Here is a 22,410-nt window from a genome sequence, read left to right on the forward strand (position 1 = left end):
ACCACTGGTATTTTTGTCTTATTTTTTATAGCTTATTTATTTGTTAGTATAGTATTCACATATGATTGAACATGTAAGTGCATTCAACTATAGATATAAGAAACATTATAGTAGTGATCAACATTAGAAGTATGATGAATACAATTTTTATGACAAGGTGTTGATTTTTAGGTAGAAAGTTTATTTAATGTTTCATGAAATGATTTTTTTAGCTGGTTATTTGGAAAGTTAAAATAAAAATATATAAAAATAGTTTTATTTATAAACTAATAGTTTTCACATGAAGTTTTTTGAGAATCAATTTGAGTTTCAGTAATACTCAAATTTTCGAATGAAAGCAAACAATTACATTTACACTTGTTTTCTTTGCAATGTTTGAGTGTCAATTCAAACCAACTCTTGAATTGTCATGTGGTACATTAAGTAAAATATTGAAGTTGTATAATTTTTAAATATCTAAATATGTTAGACTTGTGTAGATGACTCAATTCTATACAACAACTAAATTGTATACTACCAATTTCAAATCCATTTTGTAATTTTACATTTCTCTTATTTTGATTTTAGAAAAATACCTATTTGCATACCCGTTGCACCTTGTATAATTTTTTTTCGAATCTATACAACGAACTAAAAAGTAAATTACGAAAGGGAGACGAGCCTTTTTAAAAGCCCCTCTTATACAGATTGCTTTTTTTAATTTTGTCTGAATAATTGCGCGTCCAAAACTGCCCAATAATTAGCCAACAAAATAAAGATCTGCTCCACCTGTACAGAAATCAGACGACTAATTAGCCCTATAAATTTTCTTTGCAATTGGAAAAACTCATAAATCCCATCTTTTATCTTTAGGGGCAACCAGAAATACACGCCATTGATCTTACCTAAATATAGACATTTCGACACACTGTACCTTTTGGTTCGAAGGGCTGGTCTTCGGTAGGTTTTACCCCGGATTAAACCCATTTCTAAATAGAGGCAGACGACCCTATATTTCGTCAACATGTTTCCCTCGATTGACACAACATTCAAATACGTTGGCCTGGAACTCCTGAAAAGCGAGGAAAAATTATTTTCCTTTGTCCAGAAAGTACTCGTCGAGTCCTCTGTCCTGATTCGGAAATTCTACAACAATCTCAACCAGCATGAAAAGAAAGAAGACGTGTAGCAAACTCAAATTCAGACATACAGAGGCCTCGGAACTATCAAAACCCAGTACCATTCCAATTGGCATCCCTCTGTGCCTGCAAATGTCGTGGCATAGCTCAATGGAAACCCTAGAGCTGATTAGTTGAGTGTGTTTTTAAGACAATTTTGATGTTTCCGTTCATTAGAAATCTCAGTTAAGCTTAGTGATGACGATATTTCGGCGCAGGAGACTAGCCGAGTTACTTTTCCCTCAAATTGTGGAGAATACCCGTAAGGAAAATGATAAGGAAAAGGGATCTGGCAAGGAATCGAGAACCAATTTTGAAAGCACGCAGAGGCAAAATGCCACAGAAAAAAGGCCCGAGGAGGTCTTGAAATTTAATTTTCAAAATTTTGATGACACCGATATGCAAAATGGCACTGGAAAGCGGTCTGATGAGGTTTTAAACTCTACTCCTCCAAAATTCGACAGTACAAATAAGCAAAAGGGCACAGAGAAGTGGAATAGCGAGGTCTCGGGGTCTAAATTTAAGCCCAGCAAAGAAATTAAGAAATGGGGATGCATAGATTCATGCTGCTGGACTGTTGGATACATTTGCACAACATGGTGGCTCCTACTTGTGCTCTACAATGCATTGCCTTCATCATTTCCCCGGTATATAACTGGAGCTTACGTTGATCCTCCTGGAGTTAGATTGAAGAAGGAAGGCTTGATGGCACACCATCCTGTCGTTTTTGTACCTGGGATTGTTACAGGTGGGCTTGAACTCTGGGAGGGAAGGCCTTGTGCGGATGGGCTTTTTAGAAAGAGGCTATGGGGTGGCAGTTTTGGCGAAATTTATAAGAGGTATGAAGCATTTTCCCCAACTTAGATTTTCCTTTGTTTGTTATTATTTCGCATGTTGCAAGTATTGTTTGGTAATTCAGATATTGGTGGACATCTGTAGTTAGTACACTGTAGTTACTCTGAAAGGTGAAGAAAATGCAGTCATTGGTAGAAAGAACGTTTAGTGGTTGAGTTCGAGGTTTGTTAAATGGCAAGGTAGTATATTGTAGTCGCCTTGTAATGTGTTTAGAAAATGCAGGCATGGGTAGAAAGAAGCTCTAGTCAATGCAAACCAATTTTTATATCGGAGAAATTTGTAGATAATGGTCACCTCATAATACATGTAGAAAATGTATGCTTGTTAGAAAGCTTTGAATCCTGACAGCAATTTTTGGTGGATTAGAAACCTGTTTCCAAGGTTCTGAACCATTTCTCTATTCTGGAAATTTCAAGAAATTCCTCTTGAGGGGTGAGAAGTTTTATTCTGACAAATATTAAAGCATTTTCTGCAATTTTCTGCTGTTTTCTATGGGTTTCGGGAAGTTTCTTTGGAATTCGTCTCTCCAAAATATTCCTTAAGTTCTTAGTTCTGTTTTCAGCAGACTTTTGAAGCTGTTTTATATCAGTTCCAAAAATTTCTATAGATGCTTCGATAATTTTTGATGCCGGTTCTTGCTGAAACTCCATTCCTCAAGTTTCATCGTGTATTTGTCCTGGTTGCCAATGTTTTTGCTTCCAAAATTTCATGTTCACTATTCTCGGCGCAACATAATTGGGAAGAGCTTCTGTTGTTTACCTTTTTTATATTAGTACGAATTATTCATTCTGACGACAGAATGATATGTAATTACGACGACATCAATGATATCCGATTTCCGAAGTTTTTTGTCTCCAAGAAGAGCTTCCTGTCGATCGGGTGTACTAGTGGAAAGTATCTTGGGAGAAAACGACATCATATGTACAATGCTAATCCATGTCCGTATGTTTGGAGAAAGTCTGCAACATTGACAAAGTACACCATTTTTTTCTCTAGAGATTTACTCACTTTATGGGTGCGATGATCCATTTTTGGCATCCGATGAACAAGCCCATGAGTTGTATTTTGGTTCAGGATATACTCATAGGCATGAGACCCTAGCAATATGGTTTAGTTGCCCTGAAACCAATAAACCATAGGTAACCAAGGATGAAATTGAGTTCACTGGCAATCTATTGTCAGAATTTAAGTGACACAAGAGCCTCTCGGCAGCATCATTGGCAGTTAACATTGCCATGTTCATTTGAGGCAGCTGTTAGGAAAATAGAGTATACATCACAAGATTAAATGAAGAGAATTTGATGTCGATAGACCATTGCAATTCGATGCTTAGAGATCACTGCAATTTGGTCACAGGACTGCTGGCACCTCCACAAACGACTAAAGATAGTTCTCAATCCTAGGAAGTAGAATTGCTGAAATCTAAGGTGAAGAACTTAAAAAAAGTGGGCCTTACAAAGAGCAGGGAGGCTGAGAAATGGACAAAAAGTGATGGAGATAAAATGGCCAATGATTTGATTATTTATATTTTAGGCCACAGGTTATCTTGCATCTTTTTCCTTGTTGACAAGGCATGGGAGAGCATAAGATTTTGAAATATACATTCACTTATCACACCAGGACAAGGAGCTGGTTGAAATTTTCCCAATTCGAATGGTCTCTTGTAATTGAATTTCTAAAACTTGAGCTATATCATTGTCATTTTCAATGTGGGTAGTCTAAATTGCATTTCAGGCATTACTTCCAAATTTGATTTATTGGAAAATATACTCACTCATGCATCACAAGAAATATTGAGAGTTGATGAGTTAGGAGCCAAGTCCTTCTGAAGGGTTGGTAGTATTGCATATGCCTCTCATTTGGACAGGAGAGGGAGAGTTGAAGGAATGTGCAGCTTGGAGGATTGATTTCATCCGCATCTTTTTTTTAGAGCATTCAATGATGAAGGTATATTAAACATGGATATGTTAGAACTCTAGCTTGGACAAGATTTCGAAGGTGGTTATGGGACAGTCAGTTTTTGTAATATAGTGGTGAAATCAATAGGAGATGATTATGTTGATCACATGGCAAGAGTAAATCAATTTCTCCCACGCAGGTAACAACTCATTGTGCAATGAAAATGATGAAATGAAATGAGCAAAATTTTGATTTGCATTTCAATAGATCAGGTCACCTGGTATGAAATGCTAACTCATCCATCAAAGGAGTTATGGTTGTGCTAGATATCTCCTTCAACAATTTTGGGATACAGTGCAGAATCAGTTGGGTGTGGCATGTCTTCAATAAGGGAACTGCAGATATTTCCAGTAGTTATTCCCTTATGGCATATTTTTGTTATATTGCTGTTCAAATGAAAATGTGACATCTGTAGAAGGCTTTTAGCTTGCTTGTTCCCTTGTTTTTATAATTCCGAGCCTTGAACTAGGATTCTAGAAGATTTGGTGCTGGTTGGGTTCGAGTGCAAAACAATTATTATTGTTGTAGATGGAGATTTTGTTCTGTAAATGATACATTTTGTATAGTAAATTTTATATCAGTAGCAATGTGTAAAAGACATGAGTTGCTGTAATTGTCTACCCAAAGTATACTGCAACTTCTTTTTTGAAATATACCCATTGGATCAGCTTGGTCAGCATGCCACAGTACTTTTCCATTCAAGAGAGTATTTTAACCAATAGGCAATTCATTTATGCTTGATCTAGTTTTCATTGGGTTTCTGTATATGGAATGGGATTAAAAGCCAACGTTAATTTTTTTTCAGAAGCACTCACTTGGAATATTATTATTATATGGAGCTTTTTGGTTGCATAAACTGTGGTCATTTATTTACACTCCAAACTGTTACAAACTTATGAGTGTGCTAGTGGGCAATCAATATTTATTGTTAGCATCTACATTTTGAACATTACTCTCATCATTACAAGATATAACTTCTGTTGTGCATTTATTACCCATTTATTGTTGCGTGACATAGGAGTTTATGCTATTTTTCTTTGGTGATTTATTCTGCTTACCTTTATGCTCCCAACAGCCTTTGAACTGCTGAGCATGCCATGTTAGCAAAAAATATTTTTAAGACAACCCTGTGACCCCTAGAAGGATTTCTTTAATAAGATTGATTTATTAAAATAATTGACTGTTACTCATCATTCTTGTCGTCGATTATAAAAGAATATTTTGAGCTCACAAATTTTTTCTGCAAAACCTGGGATTGAGGAAGACATTGGAGCTGATATTGAAAAATGATACGCCTTCCATCCATTCAAGACAATAAAGATTGAGCAGAGTGATATAAAAAAAAACTGTGCATAAAGAATTAAGTTCATCTGTTCTGACAGAATGATGCTGTGACGTCGTTATGCAGGAATATCTAGGCTATATTTTCTTGAGTCTTGTGTACATGTAATCTATACACCAGTGGATACTTATCTTACTGATAGGTTTTGACTTTTATATGTAGATAATCCTTGCAGTTGTTTATTTCCTTATCCATATTGGAATTTAGTAGGCAGGGTTTAGCAAAAACTGGAGGGAAGCATGCCTGCAGCATCTAGATGTGATGTAATCTTGATTTCAGTCAATCTATAATTGTGTATATTTATGGTTTCTTATTACTGTTATTTATTTGAGTAGGCCACTCTGCTGGGTGGAACACATGTCTTTGGACAATCAAACAGGATTGGATCCCTCTGGGATCAGAGTAAGGCCAGTTTCGGAGCTGGTTGCAGCAGATTACTTTGCGTTGGGGTACTTTGTTTGGGCAGTGCTTATTGAAAACCTGGCACATATTGGATATGAGGGTAAAAACATGCATATGGCTGCCTATGATTGGAGACTCTCTTTCCAACATACAGAGGTATTCTCCTTGCCCCCGGTGTCCTCTTAGTCTTAAACTAGGTGTTTGCATAATATAATTCGATCTTTTCTTTTGTGTAAAACATGTCCATCTAGATTAGTATTAAGTAAAAAACGGTGGAGCAATTACATCTCTTTTTGAAAAGAAACTTAAAAGGTTTCTCAACGAGACTTAACGATGTACATTTATTCTAGTCAGAACATTATACTAATACAATTTATTCAATGCTAATTAAAGCTTGATATTTTACGCAATTTTTAAATTCTGGTTTTCATCTCATATGTTTAGTTTTGATTTCATCATTATTATATTCATTCTAGCTTTTCTGTTTTTTCCTCTCCAGTCTCTGCCCCCCTTAGAGAAGTCAAACTATTTTGATTATTTAGTACCTATGCATATTATCAGTTTTCTCTAGTGCTAAGAAATATCAATTTCAGATATGATGCTAAATAATTATGAAAATATCTGTATTCCATCACCTATGTTTTTCTTTGAAAATCCAACTGTAACAGGTGCGAGACCAAACACTGAGCAGGCTGAAGAGTACCATAGAGCTTATGGTGAAAACCAACAATGGTAGAAAAGTTGTTGCTATACCACATTCCATGGGAGCCCTTTACTTTCTACATTTCATGAAATGGGTTGAAGCCCCCTCTCCTATGGGTGGGGGAGGTGGCCCAGATTGGTGTGCGAAACATATCAGAGCTGTGATGAATATTGCACCACCCTTTCTTGGCGTTCCAAAGGCTTTTACGGGACTTTTCTCAGCTGAAGCCAAGGATATTGCTGTTGCCAGGTAATCTTCTAGGATGCCAAGATTAATGGATAATATTCAGTAGAGACTTATTGGTTAAGGCAATTTTTTCTCATTATATAAGTGGCTGTAGAGGGCTTATAAATATTTTAGGATTTAAAGTGTGTGCTTGTTTTGTTGTTTCATATCTTGCAAGCAGTTTCTTTATTGCTGTTCAATAGCAAAATGTCTGAAGAGATACGGTGTTCCTCACAATAAAAGTTCAATATAATAGGATGTTGAACCCATGTACCCTAATACTTTGATGGTTGTATTATCATATTAATCCGTGCCTTCATCTCCATGAGTGTTTTGAACAGAGCTATTGCACCTGGTGTTTTAGATTCAGAGATTTTTGGACTGCAGACCCTGCAGCATGTGCTGCGAATGATTCGCACTTGGGATTCACCAATGTCAATGTTACCTAAGGGAGGAGAAACAATTTGGGGGAGTTTTGATTGGTCACCTGAAGAAAGATGTGATAGCTTTCCAAAGGAAAGTAAATTCAGTGCAGCACACATATGCAAAGAACATAGCTCAAACAAATCATTTGCAAAAGAGGTGGGTTCTAGAGAAAAACGTCGGGTCCACTATGGACGGATCCTTTCATTTGGTAAGGAGGCATCAGAACAGTCATCATCACAACTAACAATGGCTGACTACAAGGTAATGCAAACCAACTTATGATTTTAGTTGAACTTGGTTTAGTTTGTTGTGATTGTCACAAAATATTATTTGTAGTCTGTAGATTTTGCATTTTTTTTAATCTATGGCAAATGTTAAGAGTCTGGACTTGTAAGCAGGATCGTATAGTAGAAGTTCTCTTTTTTTCTTCCTTTCTAAGTAAAGGCATTCTTTAACTTCCATTTCTGTTGGTTCTTGCCACACTTTCTGATCCTCTCTTTTTCTGCTTTCACTTTTTACGTCTTAGTTCCTTATATACTAGAGATGCACTTTGACCTTCATTAGTTTGATTATTGCTTTATTCAAAGTGACTACTTCTGGTTATTTGCAGATCTAATATTAATTTCTTTTCATATACTAGCAATACTATTAGAAACACAAATGAAGTTACTATCTAGCAATCTTTATAGGGAAAGTCTTGCATATAGTTCACATATGCTATCTATATATTAAAAGTTACCAACCCCTGTAGCAAGGCCTTTACTCTCTTTGGATGAAAACCTTGTTTTACCCTTTCTCTTATCTTTTTTAGGAGGGAGCTATTTTATGTTGACACTGCAAATGCCACAATTGACTACAGAAGTTTAGACAATATATGCGTATTAATCCTGTCCATTTGTGAAAAGAGGTCTTCATTTTCTTGATATATTACTGAGCTGTGTAATGGTTTTCTTCTAGGGAGTTAGGAAAATAATGTAATGTTTCAGTAAGATGTTGTGGGATATGGCAATACACAAGAAGTCTTCTAAGGCCATATATGGTCTATCAAGATGACCACCTTAACCTAGTTTCAAATAAAGGAGTGAGTTAATATCATTATGAAGGACAGGTTTTGAAAGCACTGATACCTATATAACAAATAAATTGACTATTTATAACAAGCCATTATGCAGAGGAAACATGAATAGGAGAGCATTATATTCATTCTTTCCTCTAGCACGCACACTTAAATATATGCTTATATGTTAGACTTTTCTCCCAAGGCCTGCCCATATGTCACTGATACAACTGCATGACACCATGATATGCTGAAGTTCATAGAAATGAGTTTCTTTCTGGAGGGTTTCCAGGCAGAAGCATGGGCAATTAATGGATCTAGACTTTCAATCAGCCTCATGATCAATATATATTATATACACATATGTAATGCACCCTTTGCAAATCAATACAATTTGATATTTTCTCATTGGAATTGGGAACACTTACATGTTTATTTTCTGTCACGAGATCATAACAGATTCTGCACTATATGCAGATATGCAGTCTGATTTCTCCTTACTTTTGTCAGGCATATCAAAATTTTTAGAAAGCTATTTTGCCTAATATTTTTGCCACACTTGCATCATTCTGTTGGTAGGCAGTTTATCAAACTCGTTAGTAGAGTTGTTGTAAATGTCATGCTGCCTCTTATTGGTCATGGTAAAGGTTTGTGCATTTGTTTCCTTCCCATTTAAATACAGATCTATCAGTTGCTAGTTCCACCTGGTGTCCTCCTCCATATCCTAATCCTTTACCAAATTTGATCTTAGGTAGACACTAGAGGAATATATCCTCATGTGATATCTCCTTCACTGTCTCTTCATTGAGCACCTAAACCTAAATTTTATTGGCTTGTGATTGATTAGTTCAGCCTTTGCAGGTCCTTTCAACCAGAAACGTCCATACATGCACACTTGTATAATAAAGGTGGCTGCCGAAATTATAGTTTGTACGGTGAAGTGCTGGTGAGGATTTCTCAAGTATGGGGCAACTTTGTTGGAAATGTGAATAGATTTTGCCTTTGTTCACTCTACATGGATGTGAAAATAGATGAAGTGAAGGCATTTGGGCAATATTTGTTGAACCTGCTCATTATAATCACTTAGGCAAATGGAGCAGGAAGGCTCCTCACCATGCAACAATTTCTCATTTCCTTCTTGTTCTTTTACCGTCTTCTTTCCTTGAGGAAGCAACCAGTTAGAAGAGAACAGCCGCAGAATGGTGACAATTGACAAACCCATATTTTGTCAATGAATTGACAAAGAGAAGAACGATAGGCAAGGACATACCTATTGATGTGAATGGCCGAAGAATGGTGGCAATTGACAGACCCATATTTTGTCAATGAATTGACAAAGAGGAGGATAGGCAAGGACAGACCTATTGATGTGAGTTTTATTCCACCACAACATAAAAAACTGAATACTTAGTTCTCCAAGATGAAACACCAAATTGTCAACTCTCTCTTGATTAAGGATCCTCATATGCTAAACAATTTATACAAACTACGTGATCAAATGAAACAACCTCAAGGTTCCTTCTTATTGTGGACTTTCACTCAGTTATAATGATGTGATCTGTTGGTTATCACAAAGGGACTTATGTTGTTCATTCAATGGATAGCAACTACAACAACATCAATCACTTCCAATAAAACAAACTATAAAGGGAAAGGCTTTAGAAATTCTATCCAACTTTAAGAATTTAACAGAATGTTGATGATAGGGTGAACTTATGACCATTCCTTGCTTTGTTGTGTCAACTAGGCATAGGAGGGTGCTATCTTCTACGGATGCCTTGTAACATATAAATTTTTCATAACCAATTTTAATCTCATATTAATCTAATTTAATAAGTGACTGATTCCATTTCACATGACAATGATTTCTACCAATTGATTATAACTGAAAGAATAAACTTTTCAATCTAACTGTCTTTCATATTCAGCCGAGTTCACAAAAATAAAAAGGAAATATATATATGCATTGCTAACAATTTAACTACTTCTAACATATTCAACTGGAAATTAGTAACATCTAATTATATCATTTGAAATGCTTATTCAACATAAAAGTAAATGTTTAAAAAATATTTATCTATTCTTCTAAGGGTTAAAAGTAAAAAAACATACAGTATTAACATAGAATCCTTTTATTCATTGTCCAAGCCTTGGCATTGGTGAGAGGAGAAGCATTGACATAGGCTTTACCTCCTAACTGTGGATTATTACTTATCCCCACTCATCCTAAATTAATAGGACGACCCTCCCTACCTCGGGATCGGGCTTGGGATGTTCATAAGCTCAACCATGTGAGTAATCAGGTGGGTTGAGTGTCCCAATAGTTATTCTCCAAAATAACTAAAGCATCTGGACAAACAACAAAGATCACATGTTCGACACATCTGCCTAATTTCTACCTTGGCCAAGGATTTCAAGTTGGGTCTGCAAACCCGATCTCCACCATTTGACTTGACAACACATTTCATAATTGGAACATGCATGAGCTATTGTAGTTTTGTTTATTATTATTCATTTGTTTTGATTCCATTTTTGTTTGTGCAGACTCTCTACACCTCCTCACCTTCTCAGGCTACCATGCCAGTGATTCCTTGGTGCTCTTGAGTTGTATCCACTATATTTGCTTTACACCTCTTCACCTAAAATGGCAATATTGCCGATGGATTCCTTGGTGTTGGATTCCATGATGATATTTCATCTCTGTGTGATATAAAAGATTGTAATAGTTATTGGGATGAGATAATTGTTCATGCATGAATAGTACACTATCATGATTATATAACTTCAATGGAATACTTGACAGATTCCATGTTCTAAATTCTATTTAATATTCCCTTGGATCGGTCTGTAATAGACATTAGTATTTTTGAATTCTATGCACAAAGGATTACATGACTGGTGCAACATCATGAAAGATATACAATCAAGGTTGATAGCATCTAAACTTGGTCTTTACTTGAATCATAACAGACTTAGAACTAAGAAAGAATATAAAGAAAATAAAGGAACATAGATTGGCAGCATCTTACGTGACACCTTTGTTTTGTTTCAGATTCACTGTGGTTGGGAGAATGGACTCCGCTCCTTGCTCGGTATTCCACGTATACGGAAGGTGAAGGTAATACGGAAATACAATGTTTTCAGTCTGGTTTTACTCCACGTAACATAGAGAACAGAGAGCCCGATAGCATAGAAGGAAGAAAAAATAAAAGATGTGTTGAGACACAATCATGAGACTATAAAAAAAATTTGTTTGGCTCTTCGGCTACCATCGGTTACAAAGAGACTTTTCGAATGCAAATCAATCGAATTTTTAAAAAGAAAGATAATAGAGGGAAAGATTAAGAAGTTGAAAAGTTGATTTTATTATTTTATTATTATCGTTCATTCTTATATACGTTCATGTGTAAGTATTGATAAAGTGGCATCATTAGATTATAACTTATAATTTATTGGTGTCACCTTATTTTTATATACATATGTTCGTATTTGAGTGTGAATAATAATGATTAAATAATGAATTCATTAATAATTTCTTCAAAGCTATGAATTATAGTTTTAATTTTTATTGATTATTATATTGTTCCTTTAATAGCTCATGCAGTTCCATAATGCAACATGTTGTCAAATCCTAGTATCCTTGCCAGGGTAGTCTTAGGTCATACCTGTCGATTCAGATGACTGGACTATTCAACTATCCCCTTCCGATGATCCCGTTTAGCAATGCTTCCCCTCGCTTTAGTCTTCTTCCTACAATCATTCAAACAAACATTCTCGCCAAGACATTAATTCAAGATATATTTAATTGTTAATTCAAAACCATTGTCAAGCATCTAGTGACTGTTAGAGATTTCATCAACGTCTAAATAACTAACTCATTTCACATGATTAGGAAGAAATAAATTGGTACAACAGCTATAATTAACTAATTCACTTAACATGATTAGGAAGAAATAAATTGATACAACGACTATAATTAGCTAACTCACTTCACATGATTAGGAAGAAATAAATTGATGAACGTCTATAATTAACTAACTCACTTCACATGATAATAATTTATTAAACCAACAGCTATGATCAAAATAAAAATTTAGGGCAAAAATTTGGGATGTAACATGCATGATTGGTTTTCCCATTGTCACTTCTCATTCAAATATCGTAAATGAACATGTCTAATAGAAGTTGAAGACTTTCAATTTAGGCCTAGACTAACCTTGCACTATTACTTGCAATGAGCAAGTACCAAAAGGTACAAACATTAGCTCCACCATTAATCATCACTCAACAAAATCTTCTATTCATCTACTTCTACTTAACATGACTGAAATTTAATCTAAGTGAGAAAATGTAGAAACCATGCAATACTCCAAACTTCACAAACATTCACCATGAAAAAAAACCACCTATGAAAGAAGGAATAATTTTGGTAGTATTATGTCAACAATTTCTCCAAGTCTCTCCTACTCCATTCTACCCCTAGTCTATACTTCTCTAATCCGTTACAAATGAGAAGGCCTTGGCCTTATATAGTTTCTCAATTACAATAAAGGGCCAAGATCAACTCAAGATCAAGGGCCAAGATCAATTTACATGACCCTAATAAGGTTTTCCAACTACAAACATTTAATGCTGGCTAATTACAAGAAAGACAGCCTCTTAGGGGCCAATAAGAAAATTACATTGCTTTTATTGACCAATCGGAAAAGAGGTTAGGTAGAGGCACTAGATGCCTTCACACTTGACATAATTTGATTGGCTGATCTTTGGCATGTGCAAACTTGAATTTTCTTGATTTGTTGGAAATGGATAGGTGCCACATCAGCTTTCTTGTCTTGCAGTCTTTGTTTTAATTCCCCTTCTCCATCTTTAAAATCTGGAGATCTTCTCATTGGCATGACCTTGAACTTGCTTGTACATGAAATCTTGGTGTCCCTTTTGATGCCTTGACCTTGATCTCGAACACCATCTCACTTGTCCACTTGATGAACAACCTACAACTTGATGGTGCTTGAAGTCTTGCTGTTCAGATTATGCTCACACTTGATCTACTTAGGTACTTGCTAGCTCCATTCTAATCTTGCATCCACGCTTAGCCACCATTTCACCTTGGAAAACAACATTCTATTAAACATTTGAGCTTCATACTCATCTCAAGTCACAAGAGTTGGTACCAAGAAATCACATTGTCTAGATGAAGATAATCTTTTATGCACACAGTTGCTAAGAGTGTTTTATGAATTGAAAAAGTTAGACAATACCTTTACAATCTGATTGCAGATAAGACAGTCCTACCATGAACTTAACCCTTTTTCATCATGAGCATTACATTATCTACTCATTGTATTCTCTCTCTTAATTGTATTTCTATACGCACTATAAGAGTTATTTGCCTTGATCTTTTCCCTTGTCTTTGAGGATGTTCTTGCAGGAAAAGAAGAATGGTACGTTAGGCGTGCTACCGAATGAGTACCCTTCTATAACAAGAGGGAGTCTTACACATCTGTCAGAGGTGTGCTTTCTTAATAGAGGGAGCAGATAGAGGATATGTTTTAAGTTGACTTTGGAGAATCTTGGTCATATTGGTTTAGGATAGACTATGTCGAGACGGTTTCTCTAGTGGTAAAAAAACTATAGTAGTTAAAGGACTATGATTCTTGGGATGAAGTTCCATGTATGAGGTTGGAAGACCTTATGCGGATGTCTAGACTATAACATTCCTAGATAGATGGATACTTGTTAAACCAAGGAGCATGACACGACTTGTTGTGAGGAGGTTAGAACGATGATAGCAGATTTAGAGGGAGTTTGACACTTCATCAGAGACAACCTTGTATTAAGAGTTCAAAAAAGTTGATATAAAATTCAGAGGGAGTTTGACTTCATCTAAACTTTTGATGTCATGTGTGTGACTGCATGATTTTAATGGACTTGCCCCCTATGTACATCATGAGGTAGTGACAACTTTCAAATGATCATCACTTGTATTTGCAAAAGTTATTGAAAGGTGACGATCTTACCATAACTTCAATTTTTTTACTGTGATAGACATTTTGTAACGTCTTAGCAGATCATGATAGATTATATCTTGTAAATCAACAACTAGGTGATAGATGTCATTACATTGATAGTCTATGAGTTGTTTGCATAGATATGTCATAAGTACTTGATGAATATCATGTGACATGATATTCAGGAGGCCATTACATTATAACCATTGGAGTACTTTCTGAATATCATATGACTTGATATTCAGGATACCATTACTCAGAGTACTTGGTGAGTGTCATGTGACATGACATTTAGGAGGCCATTACTCTTCATATCATGAGAATGATATCTAATGGTGAATATCTTTTGATCAAAGATATTCTTAAATATGCCATTCTTGATATTACGTTGAGGTAATATCATATCTTGTGTTTATCCTTCCTATCTAAGAGGGAGTGTTGATGTTTTGCAGTGTTTGTTGGATAAATCCTATGAGAAGATTCTAGATCATCATAGAAGGCCAACCACATAATGGTCTAAACGCATCCCAATGATTGATCCAATACATTAAATTTTGTCCTGGAATTAAATACACAAGTTGGCTCACAAATGAGAACTAAACAGACAACAAACAACTTGATGAAAGAAGAACAAAACATCACCGAACAACAACAACAAAGGGTTGCTGAGGCACTCGGTGAACATAGGATAGAAAAACTCGTTGAAAGAAGAACCTAAGTCACTTGGCGAATGAAGATCGCAACACCTTCACCTGTCAGCAACGAAGTCACCGAACAACTCATAGAGATAACCGAGCACAAGTTTACCGAGCAGGGTAGCAAGGCAACCCGGGATGCTCTTGCATCAGAGAACCAAGGTTGAAAGAAATGATTCTCCTGAATCGTGAGGGTGTCACAACCTAAGTTGAATCCAACTCTGATTGAGAAATCCACGCAACATTTTCAATTGATCTATTCTTCCACTTTACCAAATACTGAAAGTAATCCTTTCCTCTTGTACCCTTACCAACCCGCTGATCCAAAATGTGCTCTATCTCTTCAACCTGCTTCTTAGGATAGTCACTCAGCATTGTCAATTCATTATCAAGTTCATGATACTTATACAAATCAACAACATTGAATAGGAGATATATCCATGTCATCAAGTAACTCAAGTTCATAAGCATTACCGCTGTCAAACTTAAAATTTTGTAAGGACCAAACTTCTTCATATTCAACTTACTATGTGTGCCAACATGAAATCTACCCTTTTTGAAATGAACCATCATCTCACCACCAACTTCAAAAATCATGTCTTCTAGACTTATCTACACTCTCCTTGTGTTTTTGATTACATTGTTCCAGCTTATGTTTCACTTCCTCATGCAAAGATTTCATGAATTTAGCAAATTCATCACCTTCAGCACTTCTCTTCTGCTCTCCAACAATATCCCTCAAATCTGATATACCTTTTGGTTGGATTCCCATAACAATCTCAAAAGGTTACCTTCTAGTACTCCTGTTCACATAATTATTATATGCGGATTCTGCTTGTTCCAACGCTAAATCCTAGTTACTTGGTTTATCTTCAACAAAGCATTTCAAAAAATTATGTAAGCTTTTCTCTATTTGTCCATCAATCTATGGATGAAATGTAGAATTGAACTTCAACTCGGTATCCAATCTTTTCCACAAAGTCTTGCAGAAATAACCAACAAACTTACTATCTCTGTTAGATACAATACTCCTCGGTAATCCATGCAATCTAACAACCTCTTTGAAGAAAAAATCAGCAATGTGCACTGCATCAAATGTCTTCCTACATGGTATGAAATGTGCCATCTTAGAAAATCTATCAACAACAACAAATACAAAATCATGTCCTCTTGTAGTCTTCGGTAAGCCAAGAACAAAATCTATATTGATATCACTCCAAGGTTTCTTAGATATTGAAATAGGTGTATACAATTTAGTATTTTGACTCACTCTTTTCTTGATAAACTCCACATCTCTTTACAAACTTCTGAACATCCTTATACAACTGCGGCCAATAATACTTCTCCTTAAGAAAACTCAATATCTTCTCAATACCAAAATGTCCAACCAATCCACCACTATGCTTCTCCTTAATCGAATTAACTCTCATAGATCCTCTCGGTATGCACAATTGAACTCCTTTGAACAACATTCCTTCCTGAATGAAATACTCTTCATACTTACTCGGTTGATCTAGTACTGGTGCTTTGCACTCTCTCCATGCCTCAGAAAAATCAGGCCAGTCTTATACAAATCTTTCATCTCATCAAATCCAAGAGCTTCAATCTTCATTTCAATTAACAAAGATCTACTTCTGCTCAATACATCTTCAACTAGGTTAGATACTCCACTCTTATGTTTGATCACAAATACTAATTCAACTTATGTTGACTTCCCAAATACTGTAAAGCCTTATGATCAGTATACAACACAAGCTCCTTAGGAATCAAATAATATCTCCATTTCTTCAAAGCTTGAACATTAGCATAGAACTCTTGATCATACATAGAATACTTCCTTTTAGCATTATTCAACTTCTCACTAAAGAAAACGTTAGGTTTATCATCTTGACTCAACACAACTCCAATTGCACTACCACTTGCATCACATTCTACTTGGAATACTTTATTGAAATCGGGTAAAGCCAACACAGGTAATTCAACAATCCTTTGTTTCAAAGTCTAAAAACTTTTACCAGCTCCATGTGTCCAGTTGAGATCCTTTTTATCTTCTCTCATTCTCTCAGCCATAGCATTACAAATCGAACTGAGATTCTCAATGAACTTTTTGTAGAAACTTGCTAACACATGAAACAATCTCAACTCACTCACATTTTCAGGTCTAGGTCACTCAAGAATCAATTTAACCTTCTCAAGATCCTTCTTCAAACCATCAATTGATATCCCAAATACACAATCTCCTCCTTCATGAGTGAATGCTTTTTCAAAGCAATCAACAAATTCTCTTCTTTCAGTCTCTGTACTTGCCTATGCTCAACATACTCTTCCTTAGTCCTATTGAATATCAAATATCCTCCAAATAAATAATCACAAACTTACCCAATAATTTCTTCAAGGCTTCATTCATCAACCTCATGAAAGTACTCAACATATTAGTTAAAGCAAAAGGCATAACCAACCATTCATACAAAACTCCCTTTGTCTTGAAAGCAGTATTTCATTCATCACCTTCTTTGATTCTGATCTGACAATACCCACTCTTCAAATCAATATTTGTAAATTATCTTGCTCCACTCAAATAATCCAATATATCATCCATCCTCAACATAGGAGACCTATATTTCGCTCTTATCTTGTTAATAGCTTTGGAATTAGTAGACATTCTCCACTCACCATTCTTCTTAGGTGCAACACATAGACTCAAAACTTTCTTCGATCAAACCTTTCTGCAACAACTCTTGCACTTGCTTATTAAGTTTGTTATTCTTGGTAGGTGTCAATCTATAGGGTGCTTTATTTGGCAAACAAGCTCCAGGAATCAGGTCCATACAATGACTTATACTTCTTATTGGTGGTAAACCATCAGGTACATTCTCTAAAAAAATCTCCTGATACTCAATGAGCAACTTTTCAATTTTTGCTGGAACTCAGTCAACACTAGCATTACTTGGTGCACAAGGAATCACAACAAAACAATCCTTTTCTTTCCTCATATCTTTCACAAATTGATTTCCTTTAATCATGCAAACCCGTATTTATTGTACGACGAGTTTCATCAGGTGCCTCTATCAAAGGTAACAAGACTTTCTTTTTCCATTTGCCCAAATAGTATATTGATTCAATCTTCCATCATACAATACTTGTGTATCATATTGCCAAGTTCTACCCAAGAGTATGCGGCAACAATCCATAGGCATAATATCACACAAAACTTCATCATAGTAATTCCCAATCTTGAATTACACAAGGCATTTTTCACTTACTAGTAACTTATGCTTATCGTTAATCCAAGCAACTTGATAGGGTTTAGGGTGTCTCTTTTACATCTCAAATTTTGGCTCCATTTGAAATGTTCATATAACTGCTGAGGTATCATGTGAAGTCAGTTGATAGGTAAAATTAGTTACGATCATGTGAAAGGTAAGATGGTTAATCGTTATAATTTCATATGAAGTTGGCATGATAGTTAATCATTATGATGCTATTATATTGTTATCTTGAAAGTTTAGAAAGTTGGTTATTCATCATGGGAAGTAGAATGGTGGTTAGCCTTTATGATGGTTTATAAATAATAACTTGTTATGGTAAATATAATATAATCGTGGAGAATTCCCTTGTAGGAGCACGTCGAAGGGGGAAGCATTGCCAAAAAGGAATTGGGCATGGGGGGCACCACCAACACTGGGCAAATAGATACGAGCCCTAAACCACCATGGCTAAGGGTAAACAACTAGGCAAGCAAGAGTGTACATTGGACGACCTTGAGCTAACTTGTTAAATTACATATCATTTAATAGTAAAAGAGATTACTAAGCATGAATTGGAATTTGAGCAAGTTTGTACTTTTGTAATTGTGTTGTTGGTTGGAGCCTCTTGATGTATAAGCATGTCTTATCATATCAACATCATGATACCTACAAAGCTATACGTGTACATACATGTATATGTGTACATACATAAACCAATTATATATATATATATATATATATATATATATATATATATAAAGATGTATATGCATACTTGATATTTGGCGTATACGTAGGAAATATATGGTTGAGGTTTACACATGTACACGTATATGCACACATACATATATAGGTATCTGTAGTAGATTCCATGATGTTATATACTAAGACAATATCATTATTTCTTTCACCTTGGCTATTGGTTTAATATTATCTCATGTGTGGCCACCTTTCATTTTTCTATATTTTTTCTATCAGACCGTATAGTTTGAGATGGCCATTTTAATATTTGTGCTGATGACTTCTTGTGTAACTCCTCCACCACCACCCTCTTCTTGTAACGTAGATAAGTTGTGAGTGATTTATTTATTACTCCCTTTCTGCCTAGGAGGCGACCTTTCTCTTCTTGCAGTGGTTCCAACCTCATATTTTCTTGCAAACGCTGTTTCTCACGACCTCAAGCCGAATGCAATCTTTCTTAGAATAGATTATCGTGAATTCCTGCATACTATAATGGATATCAAAGGCATAGAATCATATCAACAACGTTGCCAGTAGGCCCAAATAACAATCATCACGTTGCAACCCATTATTCACGAGCTGTGCTAGATAGAGCACTAATACAGTTACAAGTCATGCAAGTTTTACTTATGATATATTGCCATATATTCTGTGTTCTCAAGTGTTGAAGAATCAATGATGTAAATTAGTTGTTGCATTATCCATCCTTGATCATGAATGAAGCAACAATGTCATAAATAAGCCACATAATGTAGTTAAAGGAATTAATAGAAATTTCTGAATATCTTTGTTTACCCTGCATATCGGGTGTTATTGATAATATAGACCCACAACTATAAATTGTCATCACTTTGAATGATAAGCGATCACATTGCTAGTGGCATATTTTGTGCATGATTAATTGGAGCAAGCATCAATGTATATTACTTTACATAAGGCATCGATCTGATTTGTATAAAGGTATTGACCATAGTGGTGTTGACCATATACCTCTAAGACAAGATCAGTTCAAATGGAAAAAAATCTGAATTACTAAAATGATACTTGCATTATACATGGCTCAAAATCTCCTAGGATACACCCAAGGCCGGAAGGGTCAAGCATTGATGGGCGGGGAGGAGAAGAAAACCCTGTAAGAACAAATAGATGTAAATATATGAAAGTAATAAAATGGTAAAAATGTATATACCGAGTCAGCTCATGGTAGACCAAAGTTTAGATCTTGGTTCCTAGTTGAGTGGTGGGATTGATACTCTAGTACCAGGATGCTCAGTGGATGGACAGGGTATTCCATGTCTATTTTTGGGTAGGGAGGGCCTTTCTCACTAGAGATTGCGTGGGGATAAGTAAGGTCCGTGGGGTGGCTAAGCCCCTGACAATGTTTCTCTCTCCACAAGATGTTAAGATATGCATTAGACAAAGATAAGTTATGCATTCAAACATTTATTGGTAACAGGTATTTTTACTTTTATGATGTTTATACAAGTAGAAGATATGATGGATTGATTTATATCATTGATTCAATTTTTCCTTTAATGAAAGCAACTTTTCTCGTCAATGTAAATGGTAACCAGTTAGATCGGCTGATCTTCCAACTAAACATGGAATATATCTATATGCAAGAGATAGGTTTATCTGATGGATTGTTAATTCTTTATCTGATGGATTGTTAATTCAGTCTTTCATTTATGTGAATAATGAATATGAGCGTATTTTCTAATTGAATGTTATTGCCATAGTTAGCAATGGAAGGAGAAGAGATGATACAATGGTATTTGATGCCCTAAATGATACAATGGTATTTGATGTCCTAAGTGATATAGTGGTATTTGATGGTATTTGTCATTTCGATAAAGTGGTAAGTGGTATTTATGGACGAATTTGAGTTTTACAGAAGCATCCCTAGATGGATTTTGGTTTTGAATTCTACGTTATGTAGATTTTAAATTCCTTGTTAAATTCATTGACAGTGTCTTCAATTGTTGCTTATGAAATTCCCCTTTAATTGATTGTAACCATTAATCTCATTCAGATGAACATATCTGTTATAACTATCTTCCTATGAATATGAAGTATTAACTATATTTCCTTGATAAGATATGATGTTAGTTAAGACCCGAGAAAAGTGGATGTTATAGTCTCATCATCTGCAATTATAACTTATTAACCAACTCCTTTGATAATTATTTTCTAAACTACCACTGTCATGATTGCCTTATAACATTTTCTTGCAATTTTGCATCTGGTCTTGAAAAGACTTCTCCTCAAGAGGGATTCTTTATTAGTTCTCTGATTACATAAAGTTCTCCTTACCATCAAGTTTTGACCTTTTTTAGGTCCATTCGGTGCACTCATAGATTCTCCTTGGAATACAACATTTCTGCTACTACCTTCAGTTTTCTTACAATCAAAGGCTCTATGTCCACATTTGAAATAGGTTCCATGAAATCCTCCTCTTCCATAACCACCTTGGTAAGACCTACCTATTCCTTGGTAAGAGCTACTACCTTTCCACTCGGTCTTACCCTTCTCATCATTTTTCCACTCAATTTTGCCCTTATCTTGCACAGTATTGTCAAATCTGGTATTTTCTCCATAAAATCTACCTCTGCCTCTCTGAGATCTTTCTCATCTATCTCTTTGTCTTTGTTCATGCTTCTTTGTCAAGATCTCCTCAACTGATAAGTAGGAGATATTTCCACAAGTCAAATTGTGATATTGCTATCAGGATTTAACTGTGTAGCTTTTGAGTCAAACTCATTAACCCATATTTCATGAGTAGTGATTCACACATTAATCCATCTCTCATGAGAATAAATGGAACACTTAGCACTCATTGGATCTAGGTGATGCTCACAGAGGTGAAGCACCGAGACTTCTCGGGAGGTCATCCATGCTCGAGCGCGCTTAACTATTGATATGCTCAACTTTCGACTTTCAAGGCATATTGATATGCTTCTTCCACACTATCTAGTTTCACAAAAATGATCTCATCTTGGATTGCAGTTCTCAAACCATTCAAATACCTAGCCACTTGCTCTATGTCATCATCAACATGTCCAGAGCTAATGTCTTATCTATAGAACTCCTCAGTATACTCTTTCATACTCATATCTTTTTACCTCAAATTTTGCATCTTCCTCAACAAATTGACTTGATAATCAACAAGGAGGAACTTCTTCAATTTATTCACCATCTTCAGCCATATCTTGATCTTCTTTTTTCCTTTCCTTTGTTTATCAATTTGCAAATGCTCCCACCAAAGTGAGCATGACCCTTCAACTTAGTAACTGCTAGCTTCACCTTCTTATTATCAGCGGTGCTTTCGAATTCAAAGAATTTCGCCATCTCAAAGATCCAATCCAATAGAGTGATCATAGCTAGTAACTTCAACAACTGGCTTACAATGTGCTTGAGACAAAACTCTTAACAATCTTTCCTCATTAGCTTCCACCTTAGGTTCAGTGTTAGGGTTTGGTGCTCCAGGTGCTCCTTCATCACCACTAACATCATCAAGATGTACTACTCTCCTTTGAGCTGTCTGCATAGCATTTAATTTAGTTGTATTTTGTCTCAATATATCTATAAT

General features: G+C 35.6%; 1 protein-coding gene across 1 annotated transcript in view; it reads left to right on the top strand.

Moving 5' to 3' along the window:
* Positions 1-920: 920 nt before the first annotated feature.
* Positions 921-22,410, top strand: part of LOC149540950 (phospholipid:diacylglycerol acyltransferase 1-like) — a 34,836-nt gene continuing 13,346 nt past the window's right edge. Inside the window, exons 1-4 of the mRNA XM_089802021.1 lie at positions 921-1,996; positions 5,649-5,871; positions 6,384-6,667; positions 6,985-7,330. Coding sequence (XP_089658147.1) covers positions 1,356-1,996; positions 5,649-5,871; positions 6,384-6,667; positions 6,985-7,330 — 1,494 coding nt within the window. The 5' untranslated portion in view covers positions 921-1,355. The remainder of the gene's footprint in view (positions 1,997-5,648; positions 5,872-6,383; positions 6,668-6,984; positions 7,331-22,410) is intronic.

This window comes from Cupressus sempervirens, chromosome 9 (genome assembly GCF_028749045.1).
Source record: "Cupressus sempervirens isolate cs-2001-9-10 chromosome 9, ASM2874904v1, whole genome shotgun sequence".
Taxonomy (NCBI): Eukaryota; Viridiplantae; Streptophyta; class Pinopsida; order Cupressales; family Cupressaceae; genus Cupressus; species Cupressus sempervirens.